The 18,505-nt window shown below is 43.5% G+C and overlaps 1 protein-coding gene across 1 annotated transcript in view; it reads left to right on the top strand.

The window, feature by feature from the left end:
* The window catches only part of mybbp1a (MYB binding protein (P160) 1a), a 56,617-nt gene extending 52,105 nt beyond the window's left edge, over positions 1-4,512 (top strand). Inside the window, exons 25-27 of the mRNA XM_042008468.1 lie at positions 3,454-3,558; positions 3,638-3,762; positions 3,874-4,512. Of these exons, the coding sequence (XP_041864402.1) occupies positions 3,454-3,558; positions 3,638-3,762; positions 3,874-4,219 (576 nt within the window). The 3' untranslated portion in view covers positions 4,220-4,512. The remainder of the gene's footprint in view (positions 1-3,453; positions 3,559-3,637; positions 3,763-3,873) is intronic.
* Positions 4,513-18,505: the final 13,993 nt, after the last annotated feature.

The following is an 18,505-nucleotide window of genomic DNA, read 5'->3' as shown; positions in this document are numbered from 1 at the left end:
GGGGATTTTGGCACAGTTTTGAAGGGCACTACCCACACCCTCATTCTACAGAAGCATAATCCTTAGAAGTTATACCTTGTTGTAGAGGGGACTAATCAGGCTTTCTAATGATGTATAATGCAAGACCAATTGGTTTTAATAATAGGCAGAAATGATTAACGGAACACAAGTTTCCTTATGTTTTGTGCTCAATTATTGTATTTCCTTGGAAGCACACAAACACACACATATGGAAGCTGCTGTACTAACAAATAAGTCTGTGATTATACAGTAAAACTCAATATCCATCCATCCATCCATTATCTGCTGCTTATCCAGAGTTGGGTCGCGGGGGCAGCTGCCTAAGCAGGGAAACCCAGACTTCCCTCTTCCCGGCCACATTCACCAGCTCATCCGGAGGGATCCCAAGGCGTTCCCAAGCCAGCCGAGAGATGTTGTCCATCCAGCATGTCCTGGGTCTTCCTCACGGCCTCTTTCCGGTAGGACGTGCCCGGAACACCTCACCAGGGAGGCGTCCAGGAGGCATCCTAACCAGATGCCCGAGCCACTTCATCTGGCTCCTCTCAATGTGGAGGAGCAGCGGCTCTACTCTGAGCCCCTCCCGGATCACCGAGCTTCTTACCCTATCTCTAAGTGAGAGCCCGGCCACCCTGCGGAGAAAACTCATTTCAGCCGCTTGTACTCGCGATCTTGGTCTTTCGGTCCTACCCACAGCTCATGACCATAGGTGAGGGTAGGAAGTTAGATCGACCGGTAAATCGAGAGCTTTGCCTTTTGGCTCAGCTCCTTCTTCACCACGACAGACCGATGCAGAGTCCACATCACTGCAGGCGCCGCATCGATCCGCCTGTCGATCTCCATCCTTCCCTCACTCATTAACAAGACCCCGAGATATGTGAACTCCTCCACTTGGGGCAGGACCCTATTGCAGACTCGGAGAGAGCACTCCACCCTTTTCCATCTGAGGACCATGGTTTTGGAATTGAAGGTGCTGATTCTCATCCCAGCCCCTTCACACTTGGCTGCGAATCGCTCCAGTGAGAGCTGAAGATCACAACCCAACAAAGCCAACAGAACCACATCATCCGCAAAGAGCAGAGACCCAATCCTGAGGCCACCAAACCAGATCCCCTCAACACCTCGGCTGCGCCTAGAAATTCTGTCCATAAAAGTTATGAACAGAATCGGTGACAAAGGGCAGCCTTGGCAACCCGCACTGGAAACTATTCTGATTTATTGCCGGCCATCCGGACCAAGCTCTGGTATCGGTTGTAAAAGGACCGGACAGTTCATACAAGGGGGTCCGGCACTCCATACTTCCGGAGTACCCCCCACAGGAGTCCCCGAGGGACACAGTTGAACACCTTCTCCAAGTCCACAAAGCACATGTAGACTGGTTCAGCAAACTCCCATGCCCCCTCAAAGATCCTGAAGAGAGTGTAGAGCTGGTCCACTGTTCCATGACTGGGACAAAAACCACAATACTCCTCTGCAATCCGAGGTTCGACTATCCGACGGACCCTCCTCTCCAGCACCCCTGAATAGACCTTATGGGGAGGCTGAGGAGTGTGATTCCCCTGTAGTTGGAGTTGGACTGGTCTGCCAGTCCAGGGGAACTGTCCCTGATGTCCACACAATGCTGCAAAGGCGTCAGCCAAGACAGCCCTACAGCATCCAGAGCCTTAAGGAACTCTGTAATTGAAGCACTGCTCAAAACACCTTTATGATGATGACAAATCATGGACCCAGCCAGATTCAATACTCAATGTTAAACTCAATATTAAAAAGTTAAAAATGTCCTCATTTTTGCTGACAACTCTTTCATAGTGTGTTCTAAACTAAGTGTCCAAGTCACATGGTTAAAATCGCTGCACAGAAATGTTATTGTCAGCATTTGTGTTTCAGAGTGAAGACCAGTCAATGCCTGCACATTAAAATTTTACTGTTTGTGACTATAAAGAAATAAAAGCTTCCCAGTCATACTTTGAAATGCAGTTACTGATAATTGTATATAATTAGACATGATCAGCCATGCATCATTACTCTAAACAGAACATAGTTTAACTCAGATCTTGTTGTCAGAGGGTTGTTTTGTTTAACAAAATAATATCTTAGTAGTTTAAGACAAGTAAAGGGTTGAGTTAGATTGGGATAATGAACATATTAAGTATTTAGGAATTCATCTGACTAGGGACCTCTCCAGGCTCTAACTATGAACCAGTATCTTCGAGCATAAAAAGCGATCTAAACAGATGGAACCTGGTTCCTTTTCGTGGGCATTAGCTCTAGGGTAAGTGCAGTAAAAATTAATTTACTCCCCAAACTACTCTATCTACTCAGAAATCTGCCCATTGAGGTGAACAAAGACCATTTTAGGGAGTGGGATGAATGGATCTCCAGATTTATTTGGCAAGGCCGGAAACTGAGGATTAAATATTCCACCCTTCAAGTCCCCAAGGAAAATGGTGGGGCTAGGCCTCCCATGCCTTAGAAATTATTATTATGCTGCTCAAATAGCCCCTCTCTTGAATTGGTGCAATGAAAGTTCAGTTTCAGTTCATCAAGCAAGTTCCCCGTTCCAGCTGCTATAGCGGATAAGGGCCTAATGGGTCGCTTGAAAAAGCTGGGAATCCTTGGTTGTCTCACACACTACAAGTGTGGAAGAAGGTTATTAACTCCTGCAAGCTGCATAAAGCATTAGGAATCTTCAGGTGGTTTGCAGATGACTCAGACTTCATTCCTAACAAACATGACTTTAATTTTAAATCATGGTCAGTGCAGGTTTTTCCAGCCTTTCTTTCACTCACTAAAAGAAATATTGTCCACAGTTTTGAGGCTCTGCAGGACAAATATGACCTGGCACGAATTCCACAGGTACCTGCAGCTACGTTCATATATTAACCGTGAATGTAAACTGACCGACCTCTCGGATGTTGAGTCGGATTTTTACCACATCCTGAAAAAAAATTTCGAAGCTATACAAAGCTCCTCCCTGTGCCAGAGCTGATAACACTCAGCGTATAAGGGCTAAATGGGAAAGGGAATCTTGGATTGGTATTACAGCGGAGGCGTGGAGCAACATCTGGTCTTTTCAGTGGTCGACATCCAGCTCCATGTCCTGCAGAGACTATAATTGGAAAAATATTATACGATATTTCAAAACACCGTTGGGTAATAGGTTTCCACTGTATACCTATTCTCACTCTATACTGCTGTGTAACATGCAATGGAGCTCCTAATATTGTCATTTCTTTGACTTGAAAATTCAATAAAAAGATCATTAATTAAAAAACATCAGTATCATTTTTTTTTTTTTTTTTTTTTGGTACCTGATTGGTGTGTCCCAACAATCAGCTTTAAAGTTTTCTGCAAATCAGTGTTTTTTTATCTGTCAAATTAAAATTGAATGATGGGACCAACACGGGGAAGTGTAACCTCTTTGTCTTCGTTCAGAGTCTCGGGCAGGTCGATCAACCAGGCGAGAGCAAGCTGACAAAAGAGAAGGTGGTGAAAGCTTTGGAGCTCTGCCAGTTCCTGGTCAAACACGTCCACCAGCAGGTAGGTGGGAATGGTCAGTATGGTCTCAGTCTTTTCTGTAGAAAAATAAATAAACATTTTTAAAAAACTCTGTTTCTAGAAGCTGTCTGTGGACCTGGAGCCCCTCCATAAGGTCCTGCTGTCTATGACCAGCAAGGTTTGTTTAAACAAGACCGGCAAGCTGGAGGACACCTACTGGGCTGTGATGAAACACTTTGGAGTGATGTGAGTTATTGTTTAGTTATTATTGTCTCTTAAAGCTAAAATCAGTGCTTTTAGGAAAGCAGTATAAAGTCCTCATATTGACCTTTTGTATCCTCATGTTCACATGAATAGGAAGCCCAAAGTTGATAAGGCAAAGCCTGACCAAGATACTGAGCAGGACCCAGCTCCCAAGAAGAAGAAAGGTTTTCTGCCAGAGTCCAAAAAACGGAAAAAGCGCAATAAACCTATTATGGAGTCAGCATCAGACAAGCCAGCCTCCACTGACCAGTCAGGGCCAGAGAAAGGACAAGCTAAAAAGAGAAATAAAAAGAAAGCTGAAAGGAAACGACCCGCTGATGGCGCCACGGCTTCACAGCCCGACACAGCCAAAAAAAGCAAAACACAGACTGACAGCAACCCTGCCAAGAAAAAGAAGAAGAAACCCAAGCAGAAGAAAGAAGGAGGAGGTCAGATGTAAAGGGGGACTCGGATATTTAAAGAAAGAAGCTTTTGAAATTTCTTTTAAAACTGGCTTTTTGTCTGGTAGTTTTTCTACTGTCTTGTGTACCGATTCTGTTTTGGCAAAACATCAACTTCAACATGATGTAATTGAAAAGTTTTGTTGTGCAGGAAGTAAACTGAGAGATTATATTTCTATTGTGTTGCTGTTGATTAAAAAATGTCTACAACAATAAATGTATTTCACTGCCTGGAAATCCATCTCCTCTGCTTTCACTTCAAGCCCTTCTTAGCTTTTTCAGTGCAGCTTGAATAAGAAAATCTGCATGTGAGACTGAGCCAACAGCTGGATGGACATTACAAAACTCATGAATCCTGTTTACACCTCAGTGTGGTCTGCGCATGCAGAAAGCTCTGCTTGTAAAAAAAACAAATCTGTTTATTAAAATATACAGAAAAAACCTACAATAAGTAGGTTGCATAAATGTGGACACTTGGTTGGTTGAAGAACATTTTAATTTGAAGTTTGTGGTCATGAGTTAATTATCCGTTGCCACATTGTAGTGATCAGTAGTATGTGATTTTCTTTTATTGGGTAGGGGTCAATATGTTTTATGTAGATGTCACCAAACGGGGTTTTGCACTTTTTCTGACCTTGCTGGAGAATGTGGGTTAAAGAGAGGTGGTCAGAGAAATTTGGAAGGACTGAGTAAAGTGTGCTGAGGTTTGAGCACGCTTCCTGGCAGAGTAAGGTTGGTATCAACTTCCTTTTCATCAAGGATGGTCCTGTGTGTCCAAAGTGTTCAGTTTACTGGTGTATCCAACTGTTCCCAGTCCAACAGCAGTTCCTATCAACTGGGTATAATTTAGACAAAATCCTGATATTATAGTTACTTTTCACTGTAGTTCATGATAAACTCCATATTTACCCCAAATTACTAAAGCATTTATGTTCTAACATTAAAATTGATGCTAGAACATAAAAAGCTAGTATATGTGGTATCATTATGTTAGTATATGTAGTTTTCACTAGCAGCAAGAGGTACATTCTCCAGCTGAATATTTTGTGTTGTGTAAGTTCCATGTGAGGTTAGCAGTGATCAGCATTACTGTGTCTTTGCCTTTGTAAACTGTAAAAAGACTTTTTAATAGGTTTCGTCCCATCATCCCTCATGAGACTATCTCCAACAGAGAGATAGTTTTGGTGAAGTGTATTGATTGATATTCTATTTAGTTGCTAATCACCCATGTAGCATATTCCAGGCCTTCATCAAAGAAAAAGATTGGCCACTTCAAGAACTTTGTTAATTCGCTATCAACTGAACATTTGATGGACCTTTCCTTACAGACTGGAGAATTTACCCTAAGGAGCAGTAAGGATCTGGCTTTTGGCTTGTGAGCCCAGCATGCGATTGTAGCAGTCGGCCTCTAGGAGGCTGCAGTGGCTGGAAATTAATCCACAAGGCTGGAGATCAGTCAGGAGGAACTGATTGGTGGCAGGTGTGACTGCAGATGGGGACTATTTAAACCCAGGGTGGGCAAGCTCTACTATGAGCTCTGATCCCCTGGCCTGCTGGTGAGATGGACCTTTTTTGTGTTCTTAAGAAGCTTACTTTTCTGTGTGTTGTTTTTAGGGACAGCACTGGCTGCCGTTTATTTTAGTTGGTTTTATATGGTTTGGTTTTACTTTTTATTTTAGCTTAGGTTAGTGTTTAAGTTGTTTAGCTTTTAATACTCTGTCTTGTTTTTCTAGTGCTGCTGCTGGTGTGTCCCTTCACTGGTGCCGTGCAGATGCTAGAAGTTTACTTAGATTGATTTGGTTTGTGGTTGCACGTAATTTGTAGCATGGTATTTTTATTTGGAATTAATTGGCTTAACGTTTTATTTATTGTGTGTAGTATAACCCCGGTCCCGTCACTGTGATTGCTTAGGTTCTCAGCCGTAGCACAACTGTCATCTTGCCTTTCATATCTGTATTTTTTAGTTTTTAGCCATGTACAATAAATAGCATATGTCTGACCCACACTGACCATTGTGGCCTCGTAACTGAAGCCCCTATGTGCTAGACGTGCCTTTGCACCCACAATTCTGATCTGCCAATATTAACGCTTTATCATCTGCCTGTTCTTATGTAAATTCATGACATGAAGAATTTACACAATTTGCATTTGGCTTGCTAAGCCACCCAGAAGAACCATCCCATCCAGGCTATGTCCACATGGCACCGAAGCCAGTTCAGGTGTGAAAACAGTGGCTAAAACTAGTAGAAAGGCTTCAATATCCCCACGACACCGCTGTAGTACATACTACAGGCTGTGGGGGCGCTAAAGAGTAACACTCCAAACCTAGAACAGAACAACGCATGTGCAGATAAAGACTCACAACGTGTTGCAGGAAGTTCACATCGGAAGCAGAGAAGAGAAGATAGCTGAGGATTCACTGCGAGGCAAAAGAGAAACATTTCTTTGGACTAATGAAGAAGTTGAGCTTCTTCAAAAAATGCTTGACTATAAAGCATAAAAAACTTGAGGAAGGATGGATTGGGAATCGGCGTGTGTTCGTCACATTGACGTCATATCCTTGAGTTGTGCGGCTTCGTTGTACGCACATTACGGTAGCAGACTCAAACCGATCCACCTTGATACCTGGTTTTAGACATGGTCGGTTTCCTGGCATCGTGGGGATGAAAGGGTGGTTTGCTGAAATACTTTTGCAGTTTTATTGCAATCTGGCATCGTGGGGAAGGCCCCCAGTTTCTAACTTTCAGATCAGTTGTTTGTTAAAGGAGCTTAAGGAATTCTGTGTGTAATAAAATATAATCTTGAACACTATCTGTGCAGTCAGATCGCTAGACCGGCATATGATGTCATTGCCAGCAATCAGCTGATAGACGGCAGTGAAAAATACCATCTGATTTTATTCATTCATTCATTATCTTGACCGCTTATTCCATTATGGGTCATGGGTGAGCTGGAGCCTGTCCCAGCATTTTAACAGGTGAGAGGCAGGTACACCATGGACAGGTCACCAGTCTGTTGCAGGGCCAAACAACCATTCACACACACACTCTCCTAGGGAGAATTTAGAATAACCAATTAACCTATCCTGCATGTCTTTGGATGGTGGGAGGAAGCAGTCGAGAACCCACGCATACATGGAAAGAACATGCAAACTCCACACAGAAAGGCCACCACCCCCCAGCCAAGGCTCGAATCGGCAACCTTCTTGCTGTGAGGCTCCGGTGCTAACCACCACAACACCATACAGCCCGTCTGATTTTACTGATCTGTAAAATCAAATAATTTTGGGTGGGGGTTGTATCTTTATAGGCTTATCTATAAAGTCTCGGGCTTGCATGTGTTGAGCGCAAAACATGCACTGCATGTGTTTATTTGAACCTTGAGTTTAGAGGTAGTGAACGCTAACAACATTTTAAAGTGAAAGTCAGCAGTAATATTTGACGTCACACATCCAGCCTACAAAATGTCCATTATCCAGATCTTGCTCTCTAGAATGGAATTGAATTCACTGCAGAAGTCAGGAAAATGATCATAGCTGTTAGTTTCAAGACCATTCCACATGTATGGGCAACAGGCTGTCTAGTGAAACTGCTCTGAACAGCAAACTCCACCTTGATTTGACCAGAAATCAACAAATCAGCCAGTACAAAACCTTAAAAATCTTCCCAGCTTTTCCTCATTAAGTTCCCTGATGCATCTTTTTAGGTGCTGGGATACCTCTGCTTCCTTCTGTGTCATCCCTGCAGGAAAGTTCAGTATTCCTACAACTTTCCTTGGAGATGGTTAGAGGTCACTGTACATTCAGATACAGATACATTCAGATACAAATGTGTCTTTGTGATCTCCCTCCAGCAGTAGACCACAAACATGGGTTTCTGCACAAGTTCCTTGTGAGAGATCTCATCCAAGATAACTGGCAGGGTAGCAGCAGAGAGCTTTTTTCTACACTCATAGGTGGTCAGCACTTTGAGAAGGTCGTCAACATCAACAGATGAAAAATCATTTAGAGCCTGTCTTAGGACATCCTGCTCTTGGCAGCTCACAAACTGGAGAAAACTTGTCTTCAAATCACTGTGAACTGCCCCAAAAAGCAATTCCTCTACAAAAGGTGGGGCTAGCTTGATGGGAAAGTATTGGTAATCTTAGAATCATTTCAAAAGAATTCTTCCCATTGCTCTCCTTATGTAGCAGCACTGAAATCATGCCTCAGAAAAGGCACTTTCACTTATTTTTTTTTTTTTTGGTAGAAGTTGTAGGAAATTTTCTGGTGTGTTCATGTGCAAGTGTAACAGTTTGTTGTCTGGTGATGGTGTGGATTGAAGGGTCGTTGCTTCTGTCTGTGATGTTTTTGTTTCCTTTCTTCTTTCCCTTTTGTTTCTTTTTGCTATTTTCCATCCTTTTCTGTCCCCTCCGGTCAGGTCCAGCAAGATTATAGATTCCGTGATTCAAAGTAAATAAATAAATTAATCAGATTATCAAGCCTTATACCCAATAACCTCCCCTTGGCAGAGCAAATTTGTTCAGGACGATACAGCAACCAGATTATCATTTTGCTTGCTATGATGCTGGACAGGACAAGTTTAAAAAACTAAATTACCAGCATCAGTACTGTCATTTAGCAGATGCTTTTCTTCAAAGCGGGTTCCCCCCTCTAGGATTCGAACTCCAATTTCCCACATGACAGATGGATGCCCTATTGACTAAGATATCCACGGTATGTTCTGATGCCTCTGGCGTGTCTTGTCTTCTGACACTGTGATGACAGCATCTGCCACCTGTTGCCATTATTCTGCCTTTCTGACACAAGTAATGCCCACAATTAAACAGTTTTACATTTGTCAATGTGTTCCATCAAGATCTCTACCTCACACCCTGAAAAATCTCACTTCTTTCCTGCTTTTCACTCCCAAGTCATCATGCAAATGATGTGATGAATATTTATTACGGGCATCCACCTGACCATTTATAGTCACCATGTGGGCGTGGCAAGGCGTTCTCTCATGTGCGCCTGCTTTAGAGCTGATTCTGATCAGGGGCCTTAGCAACTTGGCAATGCTCACATACCAAAATCCACTGTATTATGTCCGAAGACATTCCTGGCCAATAACAATGCTGCTGGACCAAATCAGTTGTTGTTCCTGGTGCAGTTGTTGTCTCCCCCCCACCCAAATCCAAAAGATCTGGCAGAAAATAACCCTATTTGTTTATTTATTTGTTTATTTTGTTTGGATCCCCATTAGCTTCCACAACTGTGGTTGCTAATCTTCCTTCACCAGGCAGTCCCATTGGTGTATAAGCGCTTTTGATTACTTTGAGTGTTTCTGCCCTTCAACAAAGGTAGGGGGAGCCTTCTTTTACCAAAATGGTAGCACCTCCTTCAGGAGGGGCTCATCCTCCTGTAAGCAACAGAGATTGGTGGCAGATTGGGAAGGAAGCCACAGATTGAGTAGCTGGCGCCATAGGGCATGAATGTGGGACTTGCTGAAGGCCAATGGGGACCAAAGTGCTGGGCAAGAAATCTGCTACCACCTGGGAAGCAGGCATACACTGCCATTAAAGGGCATCAGCACTGCAGTTGATACAGCCCGAACAACACTTATTAAAAGCAAAGGCAGCAAGCTGGGCAGCCCAACGCTCCTCAGTGGCACCCAGTTTAGCTGACTGCTGGTGGCTTAACAAGATGTTGTCAGTGAACACTGTACACTTATGCCCCAACAGGAATTCCTGGAACTTCTGTCATGGTCCACTTGAGCCCAAGAAATTCCAGTTCTACGGTGCTGTAATTCAACATGTTACGCTCCATGGGCCACAACCCTTTGCTGGCATAGGGCACCGGTCTCACACAGTTGTCAGTCTCCTGTGAAGGACAGCTCCAAGACCACTATGGCTTGTGTCAGTCTCCAAAATAAAAAGGCGTGAGAAGTGTGCATAGGTTTGCACTGGGGCAGATATCAATTTTAACTTCAAGGCCTCAAAGCTCTCCTCACACAGGCATCCACGCATCACCCAGAGCCTGACCTGGCCTCGTCTTGGCATTGGTACCTCCCAGCTGAGCAGCCAACTGATGCAGAGGACCTGCCAACTGAGAAAAAGGCCTCAATGAAGCTTCAATATTACATAGTGAAACTCAAAATGGAGAACAGCTCAGAGGTGCAACTGGGGCGTTGCCAGTTAGCCACAGCCTCAATTTTCTTGGCGTCAGTGGAGACTCTCCAGCTCAAAACTACATGCCCCAAATAGCCTCTTGTTGGAAAAATGTGCACGTTTCAAGCATCGCCTTTAAACCCTCTGCTTAGACTAGACCAAGCACCATTTCCAGCCGCTGCAGGTGTTGTTCAACAAAGGACGAGTAGACAACAATGTTGTAAAGATACAACAGCACATATTGATTTTGCTGGTCTCTAAACATCCTCTGCATCAGCCGCTGGACAGTGCTTGGAGCATTATACAATCCAAAAGGCATGCGATTAAACTCGAAAAGACTGAAAGGAGTACAGAAAGCAGTTTTGGGTCGGTCCTGCTCCGACACAGGAACCTGGCCAAATTGAGCGTTGAGAACCAACAGGCCCCAAAGAGTGCATCCAAGCTCTCCTCAATACAAGGCATGGGAAAGGTGTTTTACCTGGTTTTGCTGTTAAGGAGGTTGTGGTCGACACACAAGCGTAAACTCCCATCCTTCTTCAATATGCTAGGAGTTTGCACTTGTAGAGACTACTGCTCTTTGCAATGACCTGAGATTCAAGAAGTTGATGTGAGCCTTCACAGCTTCATATTCTGATGGAGGAATATGTTGATACCTCTGCCTGACTGGGACTTATCCAGCAAAGGTATGTCATGAGAGAGGAGCCCAGATCAAAGTCATAAAAGACAGTGTGGTACTGACATAACAAAGACTTCATTCCTGTCTGCTCCAGCTCAGTCAATGCTGACAGGTCAAGAGACTATCCTATCTAGCACTGAGGTGGCATCAGTTTGAGAGGAAACTGCTGCCAACTTGGACCCCATTGTGGTCATAACCGCAGGCAGGTGGACAACTTCAACAACCCCTTGGGTGCTACGGGTAACTAAGGGCCTCAGTTGTCCCAACGTCTACCACAGGAACATACATTGTGCCCTGGAAGACCTGCAAAAGACACAGGGATGATGTCAGCCCAGCTGGTAAGCCAGCTATGGAGGCCTCAAACAGTGCACTTTGACCAGAGAGCCATTCAGGGCAGGTACTGGCAACCAGCTTCATCACCCCTCCAGTTATGTGCACAGCTTGCTCCAGACCCTCACAGTATCCATGGGGCCCCCTGGAACCTGGCTGGCAGACTGGTGGCACCTCTGCAAGGCTGAAAAACCTGGACCTGGAGCCTGCAAAACACAAAAAGAGAATGTGCCAATGAGTTCTTGGCAACACCAGCAAATCATATTAATTGCCAGAACTCCTGGAACGGAAGGAACAGCATCATGGGGATCTTTAACTACAAGGATCCCACAGTGAGGCATTACTTTGCCACTCAGTTCAACGTCAAACTGTAAATGGCCGATATATAGAATGGCTAGGCCAGGGCTACTCAATTCGGTCCTACGAGGGCCACAATCCAGCAGGTTTTCCATGAATCCCTGTACCAACACACCTGAGTCAAATTAATGAGTCATTGTGTAGAACCTGATTGGCTGTTAGAGCCACCTAATTTGACACAGGTGTGTTGGTGCAGGGATACATGGAAAACCTGCTGGATTGCTGCCCTCGTAGGACCGAATTGAGTAGCCCTGGGCTAGGCCATTAGCAACTCGCAGCTGTAGCCAGTGACACGACTTAAGGTGATCATGGCCCCAAGGTGGAAACTGTTCCAAAAAGAAATTTTCAGTAACAGTGGACACCATAGAACCAGTGTCAATTAAGCAAGGAACAGTAGCTCCACCAATCGAGACATCAAAGGCTATCAAAAGGCTTTTGTTTGTTTCTTTTGTTTTTTTTGTTTTTTTTTAGATTGATTGTGTGGCAAAGTGGTATAGTATGATGGGTAGTATTGTCATTAATGAAGAGATTTAAGAAACTTATTAATGCTTTATTTAAAATGAGGGCCTACAGGGAGGAGTGCCCAGGTGTGCCACCACTCTCACCTTGTGAATACTACAAATCTCACTGCAAATTTAACCGTGGAGCCCCCGTGTACCCAGTGTGCCAAACCATGTACAAAGTGGGGATTCCCAACCATGAGTGCCTAGCCTATCCACCTTATGGCTCTCAGCAGTCTAAAAGAAAAGCACAAGTTAAAACCACAACGGATTGAAAAAAGCCAAATTAATTAGCTTATACAGAAAAAGAATAGGAAACTACAACCAAAGATAAGCTAAACATAATGGTAACAGAACAAAACACCACAAAACAGCAGTAGGTGATTTGCAAATGAAAAGCAAGAAAATACACGCTCCCAAGGTTGCTTTTATAAATATTGCCTGCCCCCCTACTCACCACTCTTAGGTTGAATGGGAAGAACTTAACACTCAGACACTTGACCAAGATTACAAGTGCAAGATGCACCTAACTTTCCTTTCAGTTCAGACTTGTTTTTGTGAGGTTTTTATTCTAACTTGCCTTTTAGTTAATTATTTATGTAGCTGTTGCACACTTGAATTTCCCTCTGGATTGATTTATCTACCTATCTGTTAAGCTTTAATGCCACTATTACAATAACTGTAAAGATCCCGTGTAAAGAGAAGTTACTGTGCCATTTTTCATTTTTTATTCATTGTTCTGCATTACAATGCACTGAAACATATCTGAATAAAACATTGAGTAAATAAGTTGTTAAATTTTTTATTTGACAGTTATAATGGATTACAATTTGTAATTTTGAGCGAGTTTAGAATATACACAAAGTGCTCAAACAAGAGAGGATGAGTTTTCTGATGATAACAGGGGCCTCATTTATAAAACTGTTTAGCAAAGCAAAGTACAGGTGGTGTCTGCAACGCAAAAAGGAAATGCTGCGCACTTCTACTTTCAGATTTTTTTAAAAGCGTGCAGATGTAAGTTGCTAAGGCCCCAAAGCATGGATCCCATAGTTTTATGGGCCTTTTGCTCGCTTCCCAACCCAATGACAGCCTTCTCTTACCTGCAGCTCTGAAGCAGAAGACATTACACCTGTTGCACCAGAAACATGGCCACCAAGGCATCGACCATACAATTGATTTGGTCCAGCAGCATTGTTATTGGCCAGGAATACCTTCAGACATAATACAGTGGATTTTGGAATGTGAGTGTTGCCAAGTTACAAAGAGCTCTGAGCATGGATCCCATAGTTTTATGGGCCATTTGCCCCCTTTTCCCAACCCAATGACAGCCTTCTCTAAATGGATATGAAAACGTCCTGCATGACTGACGTGTTCAGTAAATTAATTATAGCTGTCCCTGCACGAGATCAACAGGCCTCCACTGTGGCCCAGGTGTTGATAAATGAGTGGTTTTAAAAATTTGTTGCTCCAGGCTGCCTTCCCTCGGACCAAGGGAGGAGCTTTGAAAGTTCGCTGATTCACCAGTTCTGCCTCCTGTATGGGGTTGCGAAGTCCTGCACCACCCCATACCACCCTGCTGTTAACTGTCAGTGCGAGCTGTGCAACCAAACTATTAACAACCTCCTTCATACTATTCCATCATCACAATGTAACTGGGCTGCCTGGTTGCCCCAGGTGCTTTTCTGTTATAACAAGACCCCTTACCAGGGTACAGGCAAGTGCCCCTTCTATCTTATGTTTGGACAGGAGCCCCGGCTCCCGGCCGACTTTCTGCTGGATCAAGTACCTGATCCAGTGCCAGGCAAGGTACAAGACTGGGTGGCTGATGCGATATTGTTTCAACAATAATGATGTTCTTATAAAATTGTGAGATTGTTTCAAGAGTAATAATGTTCTTATATCGTTTTCAGTATATTCATGGTCGAAGAACACACAGTAAGAGTCAGCAATAGTAGTTTCCCATAGACAGTTTCTCATAGACAGGGTGTAGGGAGTTGATGTGGCTGGAGTTGGAAAACAAGAGATAACAGTCAAGCTGACACAGACGGGCTGTACATACACCCGTGGAAAGAGGAGGAGGGAGTAACACCTGAGCCCCTCTGCTTGCCCGTTATCTGACAATGGGGGGGAGGTTCAACTTGCAGAAAGAACAGCACATACACACAGTCTGAACTGGGCTGAACTGGCTTTAGGGAGAGGCATAGCGTATAAGAAACAGAGTTATGGAAAAATAGACTCAGACTCTTACTGATTTTCACAGTGCTTGCTTTCTGCCTAGTGGAGTCTCCAGATTTTTATCTGCGGGGAAATGCTCATGTAATCTCTTTGCTTTTAAATAAATATCCTGAAATTGGAATTGATCTCAAGTGGTTTTTCTCCATCAACGGACTTGGGGGAATCGGGGTGATTCCAACACTGAACACCAAGCCAGACTCTAAGATGTTTTTGAGGGGGCCCCTGAGTGGTTGTTGGTGGCTGCTGAGCAACGAAAAGAATGGCATGAACGATAGGTGCGAGATGCACCTTTGTCAGTGGGCCAGCAGGTGTACTTGAGAGATCACAGTGGAAGAGGGTGATGATCATCCAGTGATGATGATCTGCCTCTTCTGGTTACTGTGGCACCTGTTCCACAGCTGGCAGCTGTTCCAAGTGTCTCAGGCACCACACCTCCCTCAGTGCCACCACCTCTACAGCTGAGAACTGGCCAGCAGGTCAGACTCATCCCCAAGACGTCTTGACCAGTTTCACTGTTCCCGGCTGACCAGTCGAGTAACACTTTTCAAAGTTTGCGAAGAACAGCTCGTTCTACAGCTTGCCCCCAATGTCCATTATCTTTCTTGGTCTAATGGCCATCTGGGCAATGCTGCTGGTGAGGCTTATAATCTGCCCCGATTTTCTGTCCTCAGGCCTTGGTGTTAGTGCCAGTGGGGAGTAGATGTGGCCAGATGTTGTCTCTCTCCTGGCCACTACATGGCACTATGCCAGTCTTGACAACAACAGTGATTAGTGGGCCATGTGTCTCTTAAAAAGTAGATGTGTTTGGCCAGCCGGGCTGTCTTCCTTCCATCTCCTGTGGTGGCTTCGGTTTGGCAAGTCTTTTGTCTTGGCGTGTTGTCGGTAAAGTGCCAGCCTTCTCCAGCAGCGCAGCTTGCTGCTGTGGTGTAGAAACTGACTGCTCTGCTGGATGCTGTGTGCACTACTAAATGTCCGCATGGTAAGCCTCAGCCCAAATGCGATTTCCCCTTCTTTGTCCCATCGCCAACTTTATTTTTGGACCTATGTGTGTTTTGTTTTATTTTTTCACATTTTCACATTTTATTTTTTCACATCCATGGCAGCCCAAGTAGAAACTGGCCTGGATCTTTACATATCCTATTTTTAAATATTGCTGTACACATGACCTGAACTTTGATATTTTTGGACAGCTCCAATAGCAATGTATAAGTCCCAATTGTTAATTTACATTTAAGGCAAATTGGTGATCTACTAGAGTCAATTTTGTTCATAACATGAGGTGTCCTGTGCTGTCTATGAAGTATTTTATATTGTGACTCTTTACATATATTGCTGAGAACCAGAGAGTGGGTGGTCCGAATACATCCTTCCCAAGAATCTTCATCATATACACTTTGGAGGTCCTTCTCCAATCGCTTAAGAAGCCCATAAACATTGTGTTGGTTACAACTCTGAAGGCTATTATAAAAGTATGTAATATGACCTTTGTTCGATGTAAAATTAATTATGAACTTGTCAATTGGTCCCTTCAGTGTCTATGATTGCGTTGGCCTGAGATTTGTATTAATAAAGTGACGGACTTGAAGATAGGATAGGTAAAAAGTCTTTTTGAGGAAGTCCAAATCTGTTTTGTGGTTGTAGAAAAGACATGAGGATGTTGTTATCGTCAAACAAATCTCCCACAACTCTCATTCCCCTCTTCAGCCAATACCAGAATACAGAATTTTCAAGACCAGGTAAAAAGTCCCTGTTATCCATAAGTGGGGTCAGATAGGAAAGGGCATCTTTGTACCTACAAACCTATGCATGTCCTGCCAGATCTTAATGAAGCTGTAAAGTATTGGGTTGTCCCTTACTTTGGGAGGGGCAGATTAGTTTTAGTTTTTTTTTTTTTTTTACTAGTGAGTTCCCCTAGTAATCCAAATGGGACACAAGCCCAGGACTCAAGTGGGTCCTCCAACCCCTTTAGATAGCACTGAACCCATTTATATATAAATCTGCTATGACAGGCCCAATTGTATAATATATAGGAAGTGCTAGACATCTGTCTTTTGGGAGTTGTAAAGTTTTCATACTTAACCTGGGTTTCTTCTTTTGCCAAATGAACTTTGAGAAATCCCTTTCAACCTCTCTTACTAACTTTTTTAGAGATGTACAGAAGCAACATCTGCATGGGATAGAGCAGTCGAGATAGAACATTCAATTTTAACAAATTATTTCTGCCCATCGAAGAAACTGGCAAATTCATCCACCTGTTAAGACCACTTTTGATATCTTTATGTACATGGTTGAAATTTTGTCTCGATAAATTCTGGGATACAGAAATACCCAAATATGAGAATCCTGAGGTAGGTCGGTATGTTTGGCAAGTCACGACTGTATCCAATTGGCATGGCCATTGATTTACTAAAATTAATCTCCCAAAAACGATCCAAAGGTCTGAATGACAGACGTTAAAGCTGGTATAGAATCATCTGGACTGGTAAGAAAAAAAAGCACATCAGCGGCAGTGGCTCAGGCGGTAGAGCAGGTCGTCCAATGATCGGAAGGTCGGCGGTTCGATTCCCGCTCCCGCAGTCATCTGTTGTTGTGTCCTTGGGCAAGACACTTAACCCTCCTTGCCTCCAGTGTTGGCATCGCTGGTGTATGAATGTGTGGATGAATGTTCGGTGATGGTCGGAGAGGCCGTAGGCGCAGACTGGCAGCCACGTTTCCGTCAGCTTGCCCCAGGGCAGCTGTGGCTACACACGTAGCTTACCATCACCAGGTATGAGTGAGGAGTGGATGAATAATGGATTCACACAATGTAAAGCGCTTTGGGTGCCTTGAAAAGCGCTATATAAATCTAATCCATTATTATTATCATCAGCATATAACGCAATTTTGTATGATGTGGATTTAATTTTGAAACCTGTTATGATGTTTTGACTTCTAATAGCCTCTGCCGGTGGTTCAGTGGCCAATACAAAAATAAGAGGGTACAGAAGGTTCCCTTGCTGAGTGGATCTTCCCAATTTGAACTCTGGTGATTTTACACCATTTACAAGTACACTTGCTCTGGGTGAAAATATATAAGCCTAATGAACTTAATAAACTCCTCTCCAAGTCTGAATTTTTCCATGATGGAAAATAAATAAGGCCATTCCACACAATCCAATGCCTTTTTGGCATCAAGTGAGATGACCAGCCCCTGTGCCTGATTAGTGTTTGTGTGTTAAATAAAGTAATTTCCTCATATTGGTATATGGGTTTCTGTTTTGAATAAAGCCAGTCTGGTTAGATCTGATTATGAGTGGCAAGTAATTCTCAGGTCTTTTCGCTAATATTTTTGAAAAGATTTTACTGTCAACATTCATCAGACTGATAGGGCGGTATGAGCTGAACTCGTCAGGGGGTTTTCCATTTTTAAGAATGAAAGATATATTGGCAGCACATAAAGAATATGGTAGGGAGCCTTTGTCTGTTGAATGAAGGTATATCTTTAGCAGAGGTCCGTCTATTGAGTTTGATAATTTTGATAAAATTCTGGACCATTACCATCTGGTCCCGGGGATTTTCCTTTCTGTAGGGACTTGACTGCACTTTTTATCTCTTCACTGGCTATTGGTCATCCTAGTGCGGATTTATCTGCTTCTGATAAGAAGGGGAGCCTAAGCGTTCCTAAAAAACACTGTATACAATGTGATGATGTAGAGGATTCTGAGGTACAGAGTTTTTCATAAAAGTTCTTCATTATCTCCACCAATATTTTGGTCTCATAATGATTTTTCACAGTTTCGTCCTTTAAGGAGGAGATAGCCCAAATGTCATGCAGCTGCTAAGCGTACAAGTAGTCACCCTGATTTGTCACCCATTTCTAACAGTCTGTGTTTTGCATAGAAGATACTTGCTTCTGCCTTTTGCATCAAGAGATTGGTTTTTCTGACTGTAGCTGCTTATTTGGGCTGGTCCTTCTCCTGTTATGAAGCCCCCCTGATTCTCTCACAGCTGCCCACAATATCGGATATTATGTTAGAAGAGTCCAGACTATAACAGGAGTGATG

Source organism: Melanotaenia boesemani, chromosome 15, assembly GCF_017639745.1.
Source record: "Melanotaenia boesemani isolate fMelBoe1 chromosome 15, fMelBoe1.pri, whole genome shotgun sequence".
In the NCBI taxonomy this organism is placed as follows: Eukaryota; Metazoa; Chordata; class Actinopteri; order Atheriniformes; family Melanotaeniidae; genus Melanotaenia; species Melanotaenia boesemani.
Note: the sequence above shows the minus strand (reverse complement) of the source record. Positions and strands in the feature narration are given on the sequence as shown.